We start from the raw sequence: 18,480 nt of genomic DNA, 5'->3' as shown, positions 1-18,480 counted from the left end.
GAAGAATACATAGACATACATGTGATAAAGCAAGTATTTACATTAATAACAGATCCTCGATGGCAGACATACAGATGTTCATTTTTACCCTTTCAACTTTTCTTCATGTTTGAAAATTTTCATAATAAAGTGTTATGTTCTTAGAAAAGAAATATGAGCTCATCATAGAAAAATATGACAAACAACGGAAAGTATAAGAAAAAGAAAAACACCACACAGACACCTGGGATGATATTATATACCTTATTTTGTAACTTTTTTACCAGACTCTTTTTTAAAAGAGTCTACAAGAAGCAAACCTAGTACCCAAATCTTGGTTTCTAAATATCATACTCCCAAATCAGGTACCCTGAATCAGGGCTTCCTGAAGAAATACCTGACTCCAGGAATGGAACTAATTGAGACTGGAACATCTTTTTGTGCCAGGGAGTATGAAAAGGCTAAAAAAATGATGAATAAGTATCAAAAAGACATAGGAGCCAAATTTAAGGGACTCCTACTTGCTAAATCGGGAACAATTTAAGCATGCAAGTGAATAACGATAGTAATGAACTATAACATTTTGAATTTGAAAAAGAATCCGTTAAGCCTACAATGAAGCAATAAATGAATGAATGAATGAATGAATAAGTGAAAAGTAAGGAAACAAGGAAGAAAGCCTCTCATTTATGCTAGAACCTTTTGCTTACTACACAGTAACTGTCATAATAATATTTGATTCGAACAAGAATCGCCAATGGATGCTAAAAACATTGGGTAGTGTTTGTTGAGGGAAGATATTTACATAACCTCAAAGTATCTACTGGGGAGATATTGAGTGAGTCCCTCTTAATCAAGGGTTCAAAATTAATGTCACCTATAATGGGACAAACTGACATTGGAGGTCTTCCTTTAAAACATGCCAGGGGCACATGTCCTATATAACATTCCTACCAAAACTACATAACTTTAAACTAGGCAAGAGGGAGGGAAAATCAGATAAAGTCCAAATGAGGGATATTCTACAAAACTTTCCAGCACACTTCAAAAATGTCAAAGTGTAAAAGACAAAGAAAGGCAGAGAATCTGTTACAGATTAAAACAGACTAAGTAGATATATCACTAAATGCAGTATGTCAGCGGTCCCCAACCTTTTTGGCACCAGGGACCAGTTTCGTGGAAGACAATTTTTCCACAGACTGGGGGTGGGGGGGTGGTTTCGGGATGATTCAAGTGCACTACATTTACTGTGCACTTTATTTCTATTATTATTATATCAGCTCCATCTCAGACCATCAGGCATTAGATCCTGGAGGTTGGGGACCCCCCTGAAGTATGTGATCCTGGACTAGAACCTGGGTTGGGGAAAAAAATGCCATAAAAAGCCATTACTGGGACAATTGGCAAAATCTGAAAATAGACTCGTACAATAGGTAAAAGATTTGATAGTTGTATTACAGTTGTGTTCTTGGGAGAAGCTGAAGTATTTAGGGATAAAGGAACATAGCATCTGCAATTTACTCTCATGTTCAGTAAAATCTAAAATATGTATGAATATATAGAAATCAATAATATATAAAGAGAAAGCAAATGTTGCAAAATGTTAATTAGTTATGATTCTAGGGGAAGGATATGCTAGAGTTCATAGTACTATCCTTGTAGTTTTTCACTAGGTGTAAAAGTTTTTTAAAAAAGAAGTTTTACGGGCTTCCCTAGTGGCGCAGTGGTTGAGAATCCGCCTGCCGATGCAGGAGACACGGGTTCGTGCCCTGGTCCGGGAAGATCCCACATGCCGCGGAGCAACTGAGCCCGTGAGCCATGGCCGCTGGGCCTGCGCGTCCGGAGCCTGTGCTCCGCAACGGGAGAGGCCACAACAGTGAGAGGCCCGCATACCGCAAAAAAAAAAAAAAAAAAAAAAAAAAAAAAAAGAAGTTTTACAAGATATGGAAGCAACCTAAGTGTCCATCAACAGATGAATGGATAAAGAAGATGTGGTATGGGCTTCCCTGGTGGCACAGTGGTTGAGAATCTGCCTGCCAATGCAGGGGACACGGGTTCGAGCCCTGGTCTGGGAAGATCCCACATGCCGCAGAGCAACTAGGCCCGTGAGCCACAAATACTGAGCCTGTGCGTCTGGAGCCTGTGCTCCGCAACAAGAGAGGCCGCAACAGTGAGAGGCCCGCGCACCGCGATGAAGAGTGGCCCCCGCTTGCCGCAACTAGAAAAAGCCCTTGCACAGAAACGAAGACCCAACACAGCCATAAATAAATAAATAAATAAATAAATAAATAAATAATAAAAATAAAGGAATTCCCTTAAAAAAAAAGATGTGGTATATGTACACAATGAAATACAACAACATGGATGGTCCTAGAGGGTATTATGCTTAGTGAAATAAGTCAGAGAAATCTGACTTATATATACTGTTGCTATATACTGTTGCTATCACTAATATGTGGAATCTAAAAAATAAAACAAATGGATGAATATTTTAAAAATTAAGTTTTAAAGAGCTACCAAGATTTTAAGTAAATGCCATTTTTCTTTCTTTTTTTCTAAATCAGAAAAGTAACATATACTCACTAAACTAGAGGTCTACGAATAAAGCAAAATAAATAGCATTCCTCTATACTCTCACATAAGCAGAGTTAGAGTTTTGAAGATATTTTCTCCACCTTTCACAAAACATATATTTAATCAGATATTAGGTCATTCCTAAAGCGTTCCATGAGTGAGCTACAAACATATTAGTAAATGTTCCATCACTTCTAAAAGTCATTGGCAAAAATGACCAAGTGACACAGGACTGAATCTATAAATTGGAAAAAAATCCAGAGCTTATTACCTTTATCTTTTCACTGAGAAAACATCTAGCCACCAAGGCAATACATAGTTGATAAAGTATAACAAACATTTACATAAGAAATGCATATTTCCTTTCCAATAACTGCCAACCCCTAGCCAAAATTATTCACATCTTAAACATATGTTAAGTCAGTAAGTGTGGGGATGCTTTGCAATAACTTACCATGTCTCTTTATCACTGACAGTCACTGATTAAATCAAGCCCCAAAGCTGAAACTGAGTTAATGTTTTTCCTACTTAGAAGTTTATGAGGTATGCTCCTGCAGTTTACTGTAATCAACTCCAGTTCTGAATGATACTCAGGTTAAATATCTACACAAGAGCAGGACTTGGCAGTTTCCAGTTCCTGCTTTCACCCCTGTGCTTTCCTATGTCATTTTCCTGGCTTTGTCAAAGACAGTAAAAAAAGGTAATGGGCATGGATGGGGGTGGAGTGAATGGGTTGCACTTATTGTCTTCCTATCAAAATCTATTTCATGTCTCATAAAGTCTTTCTCACATCCAACAATCACACAAGAACATGTTCATTGTACTGAAGTTGCATGATGCTTAAAAATATTAGCATACTTATACACTTCTTTTAATATAAATTTGATGGAACTGGTTTATTTTCTGTTCTTAGCTGGTCAACTAGAGGTTTCAGAGTTAAAAACTGGAGAACAGGGGGTCTGATCTGGATTTCACCTGCCCCTACTGGGGCAGCTTAACATGTTTCTCAAAGCTCTATTTCCCAACCTACAGAATGGGTACAATAATGCTTGCCTGTAAAGGGCTTAAGAGTTCACTAGATAAAAAAAGCTAGGTTCAAGTCCAGAGTAAGAAATGGTTTTATTATTTGGCTACTATTTTAAAAATCTGTTGATCAAGAAATGAGGGGAAGGAAACTTTTTCTACATAGTGCCCTTCGGTTTGGGGGCACACATTGGCTTTAAAAGCTATCACTTCTTAATGCTTTCCACAACCTACAGATGCCCCAAGGCAGAGATATCTTAGTCCTTCTGACTTGGCTTCAATAATCGGAAACACAGATGGTGATCACAGAGTCACACAGCAGTGCTGGGATGAAATGCCACATAGTGCTTTCCATTTGGGTTTCCATGTCCAATCAATTGCTATGGTTCACTGGCAGTAGTTAATGAAGAAAATGAAATCATTCAGGGAGATTAAAAGATATTTAAGGAAAAGTTCACTTCAAAAAGATACTGAAAAGAACAATAATAAGCCAAAACAGGACATAAATAGAAATGACCAAAGCAAACTCCAGAGGGTAACTGTTAAAAGTTATCAATGCCCTGAGCCCCTGCAGGGCAGCTCCACAACTAGCTTTATTGTGGAGTTTAGGTACCAAACTGAATGTGGGGATGATGTGTCACTTTCCTAAGAAAGATAAAGGGCCTGTATATAAGTTTTGGGCTTGACTAGGACCAGCACAAATCCCAGACTCTGAAAGTTAAAACCTTTCTCCCATTTGCCAGCTCTCTGTCTAGTATCTTTATTAAACAAAGTCCATCACTTTGGGCTTCAAGTAGAGGTGAAATGTAAGAAGCTGGTATTGCTTACATTTCAGCAGAAAAATAATGCTTTTTGTTTTTCAAAAGACAACTCCTGAGGACCACAAATTAATGGACAGAAAATGGAAAGGGGATGAAAACTTTACACACTACTCTTTACTGACCCCTCTTGGCTGACCCAGGGAAAAGCCTGAAGCCTGGGAAGGCCTGAAAGCTCACCTCCCCTGGACGAGAGCTCAGAGAACATTCGGTCTTTCACGCCATGGAAAGAAATCCTCTCAGTTCAGATGACCCCTAGTAAAATTCAACCCTACAGCACATGTGGCATTGATTGCTATTTATGGAGCTCCCAGAATGGAAACTGGGAAACGGCCTCATGGATCAACCCCAAAGGTTCTGCTAGGTCCCTGGCAGCCTGTGACCTCTGACTCTAGGTTGAAAAGCTTACGTTAAGTGCTATCGTGACCAATTCTGATAGCAGGAAAAGACCTTACCTCTTTCTCTATCTTGAGTAGCTTCTTTACAGCCACCTCCTTGTCCTGTGATATCCATTTGGCTCGATAGACACTCCCAAAACTTCCTCCACCGCAGTTTTCGAAAAACTGCAAGTCATCAAATTTAATTTGCACAAAGGAGGTACCGAGAGACGACATCTCATAATGACAAAGTATTATACTTCCACAAAATCTACAGAGGGAAAGGAAAAGAAAGTTGGATTAGAAACATATTAGAATGAAACCTCTGTATTCCACTTTAGCTAATGTATACCAAGTCCTGCCGCACTTCCGGAAAGGGCCTGATGACTTAGGAGGAAGAAAAACAAGAGTATAAGCAAATCAACATGAAAACACTTACCCTGGCAGCTCATGCAAAATTCAACAGCAACTTGTCCAGACTCTGAAACACAGCTGTCTGCAGAGAAATGGCTCAGATTCCCACCCCCACCACCGACAAAGCCTGCAGCACCACTTCCTGCACATCCCAAGCAGCTCTGCCTAAAGGCTACTGTGTCACCAGGTCTCCTACCCCAAAGCCCCAACAAACGGGAAGCACGCCCTCAGCAGCAGGCTTGCACAGCTCTTCTGGCATCTGAGGCACGCCATCTCCTCGTGTTGTACTCACTTCACACAAAATATACATAACCTAAGCATCTGAGCATGCTGGCACAGGAGGGCCCAGATGCTGCAAACTGAACGCGCATTCAGTGTTGGGATTCCAAAAGCAAGCGGTCAGCTTCGGGATGGGAGAAGAGCTGGCCAAGTGTTTTGCAGAAGTGGCTCCCTGGATTGTATCCTGGAGCAGAACTTAATTAAAGAGCAGAAAATTTGCCCTTGATTACAAAATATATTAAGTTATCCAGAGAACTCTGCCAAGAATGTTTTAAAAAAAATATTATGCTTGCTTCCAGAGGAACTGATTACCTCTCCCAGAGATTATTACAGTGATATTTTCTGCAGTCTGAGGAGTTTTACTATTCTCCAGGTAAGGGGTCATTCTTCACACTCTATACCAAACCACAGATTAGCAGGAAAAACAAAACAAAAACATACAAACAAGAAAACGAAGGTCTAAAATTTTGAAACTTCATGAAAAGAAGATGGATAAAAAAGTTTGTATACATATCCTTCCCAAACTGTAAATCAGAATCTTATAATGAGGGAGCAAAAAGACGAATCCATATGTACAGGACATTCTACAAAACAACTCCCCTGGGGTCCTCATAATTATCAATGTCATGAAAGATTAAAAAAAAAAGCAGAGAAACTTACAGCACAGAGAGGACTTAAATATGATGACTAAATGCAATGCATAATCACTGACTAGATTCTGGATCCCCCCCCCAAAAAACTACAGAAGTTATTAAGATTTTAGGGAAATCTGAATATTAACTACATATTAGATAATATTATTTTATCCATGGCAAATAATGGTATTTTGTATAATGGTTTTGTAGAAGGATGTCCTTGCTCTTGAAAGATATACTGGGTGATGTATTAAAGTATGATATCTCCAATTTAATTTAAAATGGTTCAATTTCCCCTCACCCTCCGAAAAAAGTGAATGGGTAAAGAAAGGGAGGAAGCAAATGTTAAGAACTGATGAATCTAGGTGAAAGTTATATGGGCATTTTACTACTCTTTCCATTTTTCTGTGGAGTTTGATTATTTTCCAAAGAAAAGGGTGGAGGGAGGCAGTTTGCACCTACACAGATTGACAAAATTTCTTCTTCAACAACTTGCAGCTTTGCAGAGTGATGTACACAGTCAGCTCAGAGATCTTAACGTGCAGCTGATTAGCCGTCCCATTTTAGGAACATCAGGTCACTGAACAATGCTGATTTCTTAAGAGAAGCCAAACTCAGCTCTACTTTGGGAAGAAGGCAAGAGAGAGGATTGTTTATCCTCTACAGTTTAAAAGATAGCTTAGAATCTACATAAATATAGTATCCAGATACAGTCTGTACCTATCTGAGTCAACAACTTACCTTACTTTTGCTTCAATTCATATTTAGCTAATTACAGAAAAGAAGAAGCCAAAAAAAAAAAAGATAAAATTTAATAATGTGCCAAAGGTGGGTACACAGAACATGCAAATTTGTTCTTATCTGCAAAAAGTTTGTTCAACAAAGTAGAGAACAAATGTACGGATACCAAGGGGGGGGGGTAGGAGGAATTGGGAGATTGGGACTGACATATATACACTATTGATATTATGTATAAAATAGATAACTAAACAGGGAACTACTTAGTGCTCTGTGGTGACCTAAATGGGAAGGAAATCCAAAAAAGAGGGGATATATGTATACGTATAGATGATTCACTTTTCTGTACAGTAGAAACTAACAACATTGTAAAGCAACCATACTCCAATAAAAATTTTTTTAAAGTCATTAAAAATTAAAAATAAAGATAAAAGTTTGTTCAACAAAATGCAAAACACCACTTGCAAGAGTTCCTCAGTGTTAAGTATTATAGACACTATATTTTTATTATTCACTTTTATTTTTATCAAAAAAATAGAACTCTCCTTTCCCCCTGCTCCCACACCCAATTCTCTCTTCAGAGGGAACTAATTTCAACTCGCTTAGGGTTTTATTCTGATATTTATATTTCATATGATATTTTTATATCTATATTTCTAAAAATGTCTTTATATTGCTAATTCCTGATTGTCCCATTTTAGTTATTACCTATTAACTTCTCCCTGTGGAAGATAAGGATTTAGTTCTCATATCCCATCCTTTACCCCCTTACATACAAATATGTCACACTTGCCCAGTCCTCTCAGCATCCAACTCTACTGTAACGTTTGGTTAAGTCAATATTCACTGTTTACAGTAGTCTGACAAAGTAAACATTATTCCCAAGAGTGCTGACCAGGACTCAATTAATTTTCCTTTCTTGGGTAATTTTTTCTTTTTCCCAGAGTTACTAGTTGTTCTGCTTTTGTTTTCATTGTTTGCTTAGCTTTATTTTATTTATTTATTTTTTTTTGGCGTCACGCGGGTCCCCCACTGCCGCGGCCTCTGCCGCCGCGGAGCACAGGCTCTGGACGCACAAGCTCAGCAGCCATGGCTCACGGGCCCAGCCGCTCCACGGCATGTGGGATCCTCCCACACCGGGGCACGAACCCGCGCCCCCTGCATCGGCAGGCGGACTCCCAACCACTGCGCCACCAGGGAAGCCATGCTTAGCTTTTTATACACCTAAAACGTATTAACCTCATCAAACTCTCCCAAGAACTGCAAAACTCCTCTCAATAAAGTAAAAACATCGGGTAATTTGGCAGGGGTGAGGTGTTCTACTTTCTCTTGGAGACATTCCTGCTATACCCTTCAACTTCAGTCAATCTAGCTGGAATAGGTGCTCTAGGCCAGACTTGACTGGGACTTCCCTTCCCTATCATTCTCAGCATTTCCTTCATCTTTTCCTCTGTGGGAACGCCTGTCCTTGGATCTCCTGGCTTCTCTTTCGTGGTTTATTCCCTTACTTTGACAGTGTACCATCTCCCATTAGCTACCTGAACAGAGTGCCCAGGATGCAATTTTTTGGGAGAATTTGTGTGTCTTAAAATGTTTTGATTGGTAGTATGGAATTACAGATAGGAAATAATCTCCTTATAATTTCAAAAGTACAATATTACCTCATACCCATCTAGTTTCTAATGTGTCTGTAGAGCAGCCTGAAGCTGCTCTGGTTATTAATTCTTTTTCCATTATTTTTTCCTTTTTGAAAGCTTTTAGGACCTTGTAGTCATTCCTGGAATCCTGAAATTAATAGGATATGCTTAGAGGGGAGTCTTCTTCATTCACTGGTGGGATACTCAGTATACTCTCCGTCTGTGACTCATGTCTTTTAATTCTAGGAAATTTCCTTGTGATCTTCCTTCACCACTTATAGCCGCTTTAACTTCTTGTCTCTCCCCAGACACACAGGAGGACCGATTTGCAGTTCCCAGTACACGCTTTCACGTCTCCACACCTCTGCATGGGCTAGTGTCTCTGCTTAGAATGCCTTTCCCTGCCCAGTGATGTCCCTGACCACCTCTTCTGGGCCTCACGAGCAGAGTTAATTCTCCTTCTGTACCACAGCCCCTCTCTTTATCCGTTCATCATTCCCACTTACTTCCCACCAGACTTCACATTCTTTAAAGGCAAGACACATTTCTATTTACATCTGGATCTTCAGCACCTATTACGCAGCTACGTGCATCACACCTTTTCCATTAAAAAGTATTGAATGAATGAATGAATAAATAAACAAATAATTTCTGGCTATTCCTGTTATGCCTTTTGCAGCTAGAAAGATTCCAATCAGATTAAGTAAAATCTGAGAACTATAGTTTTTATAAGCGCCCCCCGGAGGATTCTGAAGCAAATCCGGATTTGGAAACAGCTGCCTAGGCTTCTTGGGAGACTGAGAAGAGTATATTTGGGCTCTTCAGGATTAGGTGTCTCTGAGTCTAGAGAAGGGAAGAAATCCTTCCAGAACAAACAGATCTGAACCAGGATGAGATCAATATGAATAAGTCTGAACCCTCTGGTGCAGAGCAAGTCCAGGGAATGTGGATGAACTGAGGCAGGATCAGTCCCACTTGAAACTGACCCAGGGGTGCCAGAGGGAGGCTGACCTCTGAGAAGCATAGTTCTCCAGGATCTTTACCCTGAGGTGAGGCAACCAGTCAGCTCTTCCCAGAATCACTGTTACTCATTTTGTGATACATCCTGCCTTTTGGAAACTGGCTATGTATGAACGGAACTATATAATTACTTGAGTGTTTTACTGAGACCATAAAAAATTAGGTCCCATCTGATTACCAAAGAGACTAACAATTCTGGGGTTTATGAATACAGGTTTTAACTCCAGTGAGTTTGGCAAAGCATCATGGACATAGCTGAAAAACCTGACTGATATTCCCATTGCCATCTATGTGACTGTCTGACCACATATATTTACTTTTCCCTTTAAGCTTTCTCTCCTTTAAAAATTATTATTCTAAGAGGATCAACTTATGACCAGAAGAATGGATAAACTGAGTTGCTGATTAATCATACTTAGAGCATCTTGGGGAAGCCTGCTAACTGATGAAACTATGTTCTAATTTTTCAGATGTATTCTCCAATGAATAGACTAGAATTTAATAAGAGTCATCCATATAAATGTATTTACATAGTATACCCAATCAAATGATGTTTTCATCCCACCATGTTAAAACAATTGCTTTTACACAAGAAAGGCAATTTTTCTCCATGCAATAATTCCCAGTCCTCATTTTGTAGCATCCTAACTTTGGTTTCATAAACTCTCAAAGCTGTTTTAAATTTTAATGATAAGTATCTATCACAGAGCACTGAAGGGTAAGTTAGAACAGGGATATCACAAAAATGTATACGAGGGTGTCAGAACTCTGAAAATATTGAAAATTACTAACTCAGTGGTTGAATCCAATCATTTGAGTACTTGAGTAGTAAGACTAATTTTTTTTTTTTAATTTTTAAAGATTTCCTTAGGAAACTGCCCGGCTGTCCAGTGGTTAGGACTCCTCACTTTCACTGCCCGGGCCCTGGGTTCAATCCCTGGTCGGAGAACTAACATCCTGCAAGCCACAGGGCGTGGCCAAAAAAAAAAAAAAATTTTTTTTTCCTTACATTAAAATTTTAAAATATTTTTAAACTATTAATTGCTGAAAGCATATATAGTACTATCAGGTAATTATCAAAAGTGGAACTATAGGGAGGAAGAAAACCTTATAGGGAGTATTATTTTACTTTTTAAAGTTTTCAGCCTTCCAATCCAAAAAAATGGACTTTTGCCCTGGATTTTAAAAAAAGAAAAAAAAAAACCCCACAAATTTGGAATTAGATAGATATGAGTTAGAACTCTGCCTCCACCTCTCAGTAACCTTGAATCAGTCACTCTTCTCAGACCATGGCATTTCCAGACCCAATAAATGAAATATCCATTCTGTTACCATGTGTCTCAAAATTGATAGTCCAAAAGCTATCAAGTTTGAACAGTATTATTCGACTTCTTTGATTTAAGTCTCACTTCCAAGTAACAGATATTTCAACACGGACACAGCATGATCCAGGGGAAAGACCCCAGTTCGATAGCTCTAGTAGCAAATCTGAACTGACTACCTGCCAGGCCTTGGGCAGGGCACTGAGCCTCTCCAGCCTCAGCTTTCTCACTGGCAGTAATACCCATTCTGTGTAGTTGTTGAGAAGTGGGAGATGCTGTGAAAGGACCTGCACAGTGCCGAGCACCCAGTATATAATACTCAATAAATGGAAACTATGGTTCTTTAATTATTTTAAGAAATCTTGATATCATATTTAACCATCTATTTTTTTCAGCCTTTGTAGTTAGGTATGCTTTCCTCAGTAGTTTTCCTCTCCCTGTTTTCAGAATTGTTCTATATTATATCTTCATTAGTTTTGCAGAACAACTATAAAGAATGTACTGTTGATTCTTAAATCCCTATTTTGTGAGCTTCTTTGTGTACATTTTTTTTTTTTCCTCACTCCTCTAGTTGCTGCTGTTGGTTTTGGCCATTTTTGCAAGATCTATCTTCTTAGTAATATAATTTTCTTTAAAACATTTTTTTTTCATAAGGAGAATATTTAAGTTATTAAAAGACAATACTTTTATTTTTTGGCACTTTTTAGATACTAGAGTTTCTGGGACCTATTTAGTCAATTATAGCCCTCACTTTGGAAGGGTCTTAGAGTATACATTTCTGTGGTGGCCATTATCTTCTTTCAGATCTTATCTACTGCATATCAAATAGACTCAAGATACTTGCAAATCTTAATTTTAAAAAAATTAAATCTACTTATAAAAGGATTAGCTTTATTAGAAAAGAACTTTGGACTTTTTCTGGATTTTTCTACCTTTTAGGTTTATACGGGCCTATTATTTCTCAACTCAGATCCTTTTCTACCCCTAATTTACACTACTCTTCTTCCTCTCTTCACAAAAGTTAAAAGTCTATTTTCTGATGCAATATAAAAAAAAAATTCATTTGCTTTGTCATGACCTGAATATGACCAAAAAAAAAAAACCCCCTCAGTAAATTCCTTTGCCAAGCTCACTGCCCTAATATTTATTTATGCTAGTATTATTTCAGCCTCCTTAACACAGATTAGTAAATAAACTAATAAAAATGTGCTTCATCACCATGTACATAAAAACAATACCACTTGGATTACAGGTCTGCAATTATTTTTTTTTTCTGCAAGTCTTATCTTCAAAAAAATAGGGAAAGCTCTGGTTTGATGTATTTGTTTATAACACCAAGGTCAAAGATTCAAAGATTCTGTTCCTGAGCAGGACTGCTGTTCTGCTATGATAGATAAGATCTTTAAGACTAGCTAGAGACTAGGTATGAATAGAACTAACTAGTATTGTGTCTACTGTAGCTACGTCCTTCCTTCCTCCAAGGCTGCTACCAGAAAGCAGACTATCTTGTCTAGAATAGGTTGCTGGGCTCAGTGAAGACGAACTTCAGTCATGGATATCTGAGAGAAGCCAACTTTAAGAGTTTAAAAAAACAGAAAAGCTATTGTTTCACTTTTTTTTTTCCCCTCTCTCCTTTATCACATAAATAACATAGAACTCTCTAGTTAAAGCCCAGGTTAAAATTAAAATGAACTAGTTAAATGAGACATTATTTGTACTTTAATACTTCAGTTAATGAAAAGAGGCTTCCATGACATACTTTTCTTGCCAGAAATGTTGTTATGAGAAGCAAAATACAGGAGGAACAGGAATGTAGGGGGCAGGGGCACTTATGCCACAGAAATGCAGTGTGTAAATGTGTCTGTGCTCAAACAGAAGCCCAACTAGAAAACTCGAAGTAGGTACAATCCAGGACATGGGTCACTGCAGGGGCTTCTCGTGTTGAATGATTAGAAGCTTCCAGCGTTGAATGATTGGAGGGATGAGGAAGAGAATGGGGCCAGAGTGTGACTGAAGCAAAGGAGCATGGAGAGGGCACATTTCTATGGGCTGGATGGAAGAGGAATACACAGGTAAGTTTGGGGATATGGGTGAGGGTAGGGGAGAAAGCCTGGTGAGTAAACACGGCTTATTCAGTCAGCAGGCCCATCCATCCCTACATCCTGCTGCTACTTAGCTCTTATTTCTACTCTACAACAGTTTTCTGTCAAACAGAAAGTATCTCACCTTCCTGGCTGCTAACAAACAGTACAATTTTGGACAAACCTAGAAAGAAGGTTCCCTGAGAAAGGGAAATACGAGAGTTAAAAACTGGTAACCTTGACGTAACATGAAAAAAAAAAAATGGAGACATTAAAACTAGATAAGACCAAAGGAAGACTCTGCAGTATGTATCACCGAGCCAGAGGCAACGCTACCTGTGGACAAAAGTTACAGAAAGAATTCTGGATTATCAGAGCTGCCTAACAAGGAAATATGCCACCCTGTTTAGTAGTGAGTCCTCCATCACTGAGAGTGATGGACTAGTTTCACAAAGATCCACTCCAACCCTATGAGTACACCATGACTAACTGACCTCTCCCTTCCATTCTGAGGGATTCAGTCATGAACCTGACACTGAGAGCCCCCTCCCTTGTGGAGGAACACAGTGATCAATATCAGCCATGGCACTAATGGAGATGACTGGGCATCCTCCTAAATTTCTCCTCCCAAACTGGCTGAGAAGGTGAGAGCCATATTTCAGACTTCTATCCTACAACTATCCTCCCCCATCCTCTCGACTTCCAAAGCAAAGAGCTCTGCTGACCTCAAAAGCCACAGTATGACCACAGGAAAAAAAAAACCTCTTTGGATGATGATCTACTCCTATTCTTTTCTCAGCATAATGGAATTGCATTACCCTGTGTGGCGGGCCTGCCTATGAAGCAGAATGGTACAGTACCATTTACCAGAACCAGGACTATACTCCTCAAATGTGGGTTATTCCACAAGTGGAGTACCCAGTTCTGAGGAGAAGATGTACGAATAAACACACGTCTTACATCAGCGATTTTACTTTAAGATTTTACTTTTAAGATTTGGAGGAATAAACTTGCTTAATGTTGGTTTGTATTGGTTTGTTCCATAAAGTCAAACAGTACAGAAGACAATGCCAAAGTCACATGAATTTTTAAGATTAAATGCAAGATTTGAAAAAAAGTGCTTGCTTACACTGGGGGTATTTATGGCTATACCTACAGATCACTGAAGGAATACATTCTTCCCCACTTTTGGTAGAAAAGTTTAATAAGCAAAGATTTACTCCATGACCCTTAGGCAGTGATCCTTGCCTTCTCTTTTTGGTTTTCCTCTATGGAAGTCCAGAGATGAGTCCACAAAGAAGAATGTTGGTCCCTGAAGGCAATCTGTGCTCAAAATCAGCTGTAAGAATGGTTCCAATGTTGGTCTTCCAGGTCATAATCGTCCACCATTCCTACAGCTCCCAAACTGTTCAAATATAAATGCACTAATTTTCAGATTCTCCCCCCAATTATATTACAAAGCTGTGTATAAACACGGAGGTACGCACAGAGCTGCTTTAGAAATCCTTATGTGCAAAGCAGGAGAATAGCTATGGAAACCTCCTAGCCCTACATACACACGTAAGTATGATTTGGGAACAGGGCAGGCTACCAAGGGCAAGCCTTAGCTGGGAACAGGTGAGACAGGCAGCCTTCTCTGTGTATAACTCGAGAGTGTGGAAAACCCCTTCTCTACCACTCAATGATGATGGCTAAAGTTCCTGGAACTGGCTCAAGCATTTCCATGTGCTGCCTCATATCCTTCTGCTTATGAAGCAGGGATTGCTGTCCTCAGTTTGCATGTGAGGAAACTGAGGATCAACGGTGTAAAAGTTGCCCAAGCCAACTACCTAACTTAAAGTGACACAACTGAAATTCAAATTCAGGTCTGACTTCAAAGTCATATCATTTTTTCCACCATACATGTTTTTTTCCCACTATATCATTCTGCCTCCTCCTTCTAATTTGCCTTTTTTTTCTTTAAACAAACTCTTTTCTTATTATAGTAATTACTAGACTGCTTACCATCCACCTAAAGTTCAATTTGAGGCTTTAATGTGATGCTGGGGTTAGGGTGTCAAATGCGTGGCTGCTTTTTTCTCACAGAATCTTCTACTGTGTTGGGATTACTTAACTGCTATTAGGGCATAATCGATGGTTCAGCTGTCTGTAGGAGGGTCTGACATAAAAGCACCCAGGTATCAGTCAAACCAATCTAAGCTCTAGCATTTATAGCTCTCTTTCCTTAACAGGTACAGTTTTTTGGTCACAGCTGGAAGTCTGCTTATCTGTGTGTAGTGGGGCAAGGTTAATAGCCACAAAAGAAGTAGCCTAAATCTTCCCTGCAGTAAGACCAAAAGGTGTCTTAGCTGTTCCTATTACATGTAGATAGACAAGACACCCTCCCTGTCAATCTGTCCTGGGTAGAATAAAATGGAAAACAAATGATCCAAATTCTTTTTTTTTTTTTTTTTTTTTTTTGCAGTACGGGGGCCTCTCACTGTTGTGGCCTCTCCCGTTGCGGAGCACAGGCTCCCGACGCACCAGGCTCAGCGGCCATGGCTCACGGGCCCAGCCGCTCCGCGGCATGCGGGATCCTCCCGGACCGGTGAACGAACCCGTATCCCTTGCATCGGCAGGCGGACTCTCAACCACTGTGCCACCAGGGAAGCTCCCATATTGATTTTTATTTACAACATCTCTGGATACAGATATAAGGCTATCTTATTCCAAGAAGGCCTATATCACCACAAACATCCTTTCTGGTTTAAAAAAAAAAATCATTGATTCTCTCCTTTCTTTTCTCTGAATCCACCAATTTCTAAAATCAACTGTCCACTTTTCTCTTTCACTCCACACTAATAGTTTCACTCCATGTCTGACCCCTTTTCATGAAACATCACTGTAATTTCTCCAGTGTTTTCTCTGATGACTAGATTATTCACTCCATGTCCCTGTTAACTCCTGTTCATAATTTTGTAGCCCTATCAGTTTCACTGCTCATTCCAGATAGGCACTCAGCCAATATACTGCCAATAACACTCACTCTTGTGCTAACTTAAAATACACAGCTTAGCCTGCCAAGTTTCCTTATTTGGCAAGAAGGTCCCTGAGTTCCCAAGATCTTTGACCATCCATTTTTAGATCCAAATCCTCAGTGCTTAATATTTGGATATTTCTCTCTCTCTCTTTAATTTGTCCTTATGTGTTCCCTAAAAGAATAAGAAAAAGAGATCAATCATCTGTTTGCTTTCCTAGACAAGAAAAAAATGTCCTTGCCATTATGGTCATTTATGCTGGAATTACTACCACTAAAACTTTTGATATGAACAATATTTTCCAGTTTAAAAATATTCCCATAATAATCTCAAAAGTTATAATAAAAATTAAATTCTGAAAGATTAAAATAAACAGTACACAGTGCTCTAAAAGACCATGTTTCTTTATCTTAATTCTCTCTTTCCAAACAAACTAAATTCACATTCACTTACAATCTCCCAAATCTCTCACTATTGTAGCAGGAACGTAAAACAAAGGCTCCACAAATGACTAAAACTATAATTAAAATGCAGCCATCCCATATTGTTTGAAAATAAAAAAACGACATGAAATTTCATTGTGGAGATGGGCCTACTACAAAGAAGACAGTAACTGTCTTGGATTGCTTGTTTCTTTTTTGTCTAAATGTGTCTGTAGGTTTGGTTCCACTGAATCCTAGCTATTCACTTCAATGGAGGTCAGGAAAGCAAGAAGGCTCTCCTAAAACAGCTTTAAGGTTAAAATATGAATATACTTTAACAACCACCGTAGCTCAAAAATCATAGAATTAATTCTGTAAGTCCATTCTAATACACTATCATATACATAAGAAGCTGTTTATTGTAATATCACTGGAATAGGAGACTAAATGGTGTTGCTTTCATTATTAAAGAAACTAACAAAAATAGTAATTAAGTTTCCCCATAAACACTGCTTATCCAAGACCCAGAGGCACATCAGAAACATACATTTTCAACAATCTAACGATTGCCCCATTTTGTAGGAAATTCAATGTCCTCCGGCCAGTTTTGGATTAAAGTTTGTCTGCAAGCTGTAAGGAGCAAGCGAGGCGTGGCGGCCACCTCAGCCTTCACCTCTGGCCTGGTGCAGGACTCCGAGCCCAGGAACCCGGAGACGCCACCGGGTCGGCAAAGCGGCCACCCCGACGCCCGCGGAAGGCACGAGCTCCAAGCTGCCCAGGGCTGTGAAGGCGCCGCCGCTCTGGGAGGGAGGCGAGCTCCCGGGCCGGCCGGCAGGAAAGCAGAAGTTAGTGGCCTCTCCTCGCACGCAAGCACCTCTGCCGGGAAGCGGCCTGCACCCTGCGCTGATTTGAGAGATTCGCGCCTCGCCTCCCGAGAGACGCCCGGGTCACCCCCGGCGAGGCCGGCGCTCCACGTCCGGGCAGGGGAGCGGCGGCCGGGAGGCGCCGCCCGCCCGGGCCGAGACCACCGAAGTCTCTCCGGCTGCGCCCCGCTCTTCCGGCGCCAACTTCTGCCTGGGACCCATGCGAACTTCCCGATCCGCTCCCGGCCGCGCAAGGGCGCGGGAACCGGGGACGCCAGCTCCGGGTCGGGCAGGGGTGCTCCGTGGAGGCCCTGACCCCTGCAGGGCCTGGGCCCGCGACTCTGAGTCGCGATCGCGGCGGGCCTGCTCCGCACCCTCACCCCCGCAGCCTCCGGCCTGGCCCCTTACCTGGCTCCCGGGCCGGGCGCGAGCAGCAGCCGGGGGCGCCGAGACCCCGCGCGCGGCGAGGGCGGGGGCAGCGGTCGGGGTTCGAGAGGACTGCGGCCGGCGCGGCTTCCACGCTTTCCGCCCGAATCAGGAGTTGAACATTCCGCCTCTCCGCCCGCGCCAATGAGGAAGACAGTCACGGCAACAGCACCACCTACCTCCGAGCGCGGAACGGCCGGGCCTCCCTGTCCGCGCCCCACACGCCCGCCGGCCCGGCCGCAGCGCAGAAGCACCAGACAGCGAGGCGGGGGCGGGCGCTCGGGCTCCCAGGCTGCACCCCGAGGGCACCATGCGCCCCGCGCCCTGGGACGCTCCCAGGCCGCCGCACCCCATACCGCGGGGGCGCGGGGAGAGGGGGTGTGCTTCTGCCTCCCTTTGTGCCTTCCCATCTTTTTAACAAGTTAACACCACGTATTCCCTCAACTCATCAGCAAACATTTACTATGAAAAAGGCGCTGGGATACAAAGACACTGGAGGCTCCTTCGTGCCGTACAGATATTAATTATCTGCTTGGGAAGGGGACCGACCAACGTGTACAGATATTTCGGGGGAGGTAGGGCTGAAGGTGGAACCATCAGTAGGTACCTACGGAATTTTGAGGAGGGGTCATGGTCTGCTGCCCTGGTTGATGACTTTAGCAAAAACGAGTTCAGATGAGACTAGAATCCGCTTCAGGTGTGAGCAAAAGGTGGCAGTCAGTACTAGGGAGAGAAATTATGGTCAGTGGGGAGGACAGTTCTGTGGAGGAAACAGGAGACAAGGTTCTAAAAGTATGGGAGGGGAAGGGTAAGCTCGGACGAAGTGAGAGAGTGGCATGGACATATATACACTAC

The 18,480-nt window shown here is 41.2% G+C and overlaps 1 protein-coding gene across 4 annotated transcripts in view; it reads right to left on the bottom strand.

Moving 5' to 3' along the window:
- Positions 1 to 17,978, bottom strand: part of MAP3K20 (mitogen-activated protein kinase kinase kinase 20) — a 170,411-nt gene extending 152,433 nt beyond the window's left edge. Inside the window, exons 1-2 of one of the 4 annotated variants that reach the window (XM_059054546.2) lie at positions 17,805 to 17,978; positions 4,850 to 5,042 (exon numbers count right to left, since the gene is read on the bottom strand). In XM_059054546.2, the coding sequence (XP_058910529.1) occupies positions 4,850 to 5,008 (159 nt within the window). In that variant the 5' untranslated portion in view covers positions 5,009 to 5,042; positions 17,805 to 17,978. Of the gene's footprint in view, positions 1 to 4,849; positions 5,043 to 5,210; positions 5,443 to 17,607 lie in introns of those variants that run through there. The other 3 variants (XM_059054547.2, XM_059054543.2, XM_059054544.2) reach the window with 3 other exon arrangements.
- Between the last annotated feature and the right edge of the window lie 502 nt (positions 17,979 to 18,480).

The sequence above is a fragment of the Kogia breviceps genome, chromosome 2 (assembly GCF_026419965.1).
Source record: "Kogia breviceps isolate mKogBre1 chromosome 2, mKogBre1 haplotype 1, whole genome shotgun sequence".
Classification (NCBI taxonomy): Eukaryota; Metazoa; Chordata; class Mammalia; order Artiodactyla; family Physeteridae; genus Kogia; species Kogia breviceps.
This window is presented reverse-complemented; position numbering and strand designations above follow the sequence as displayed.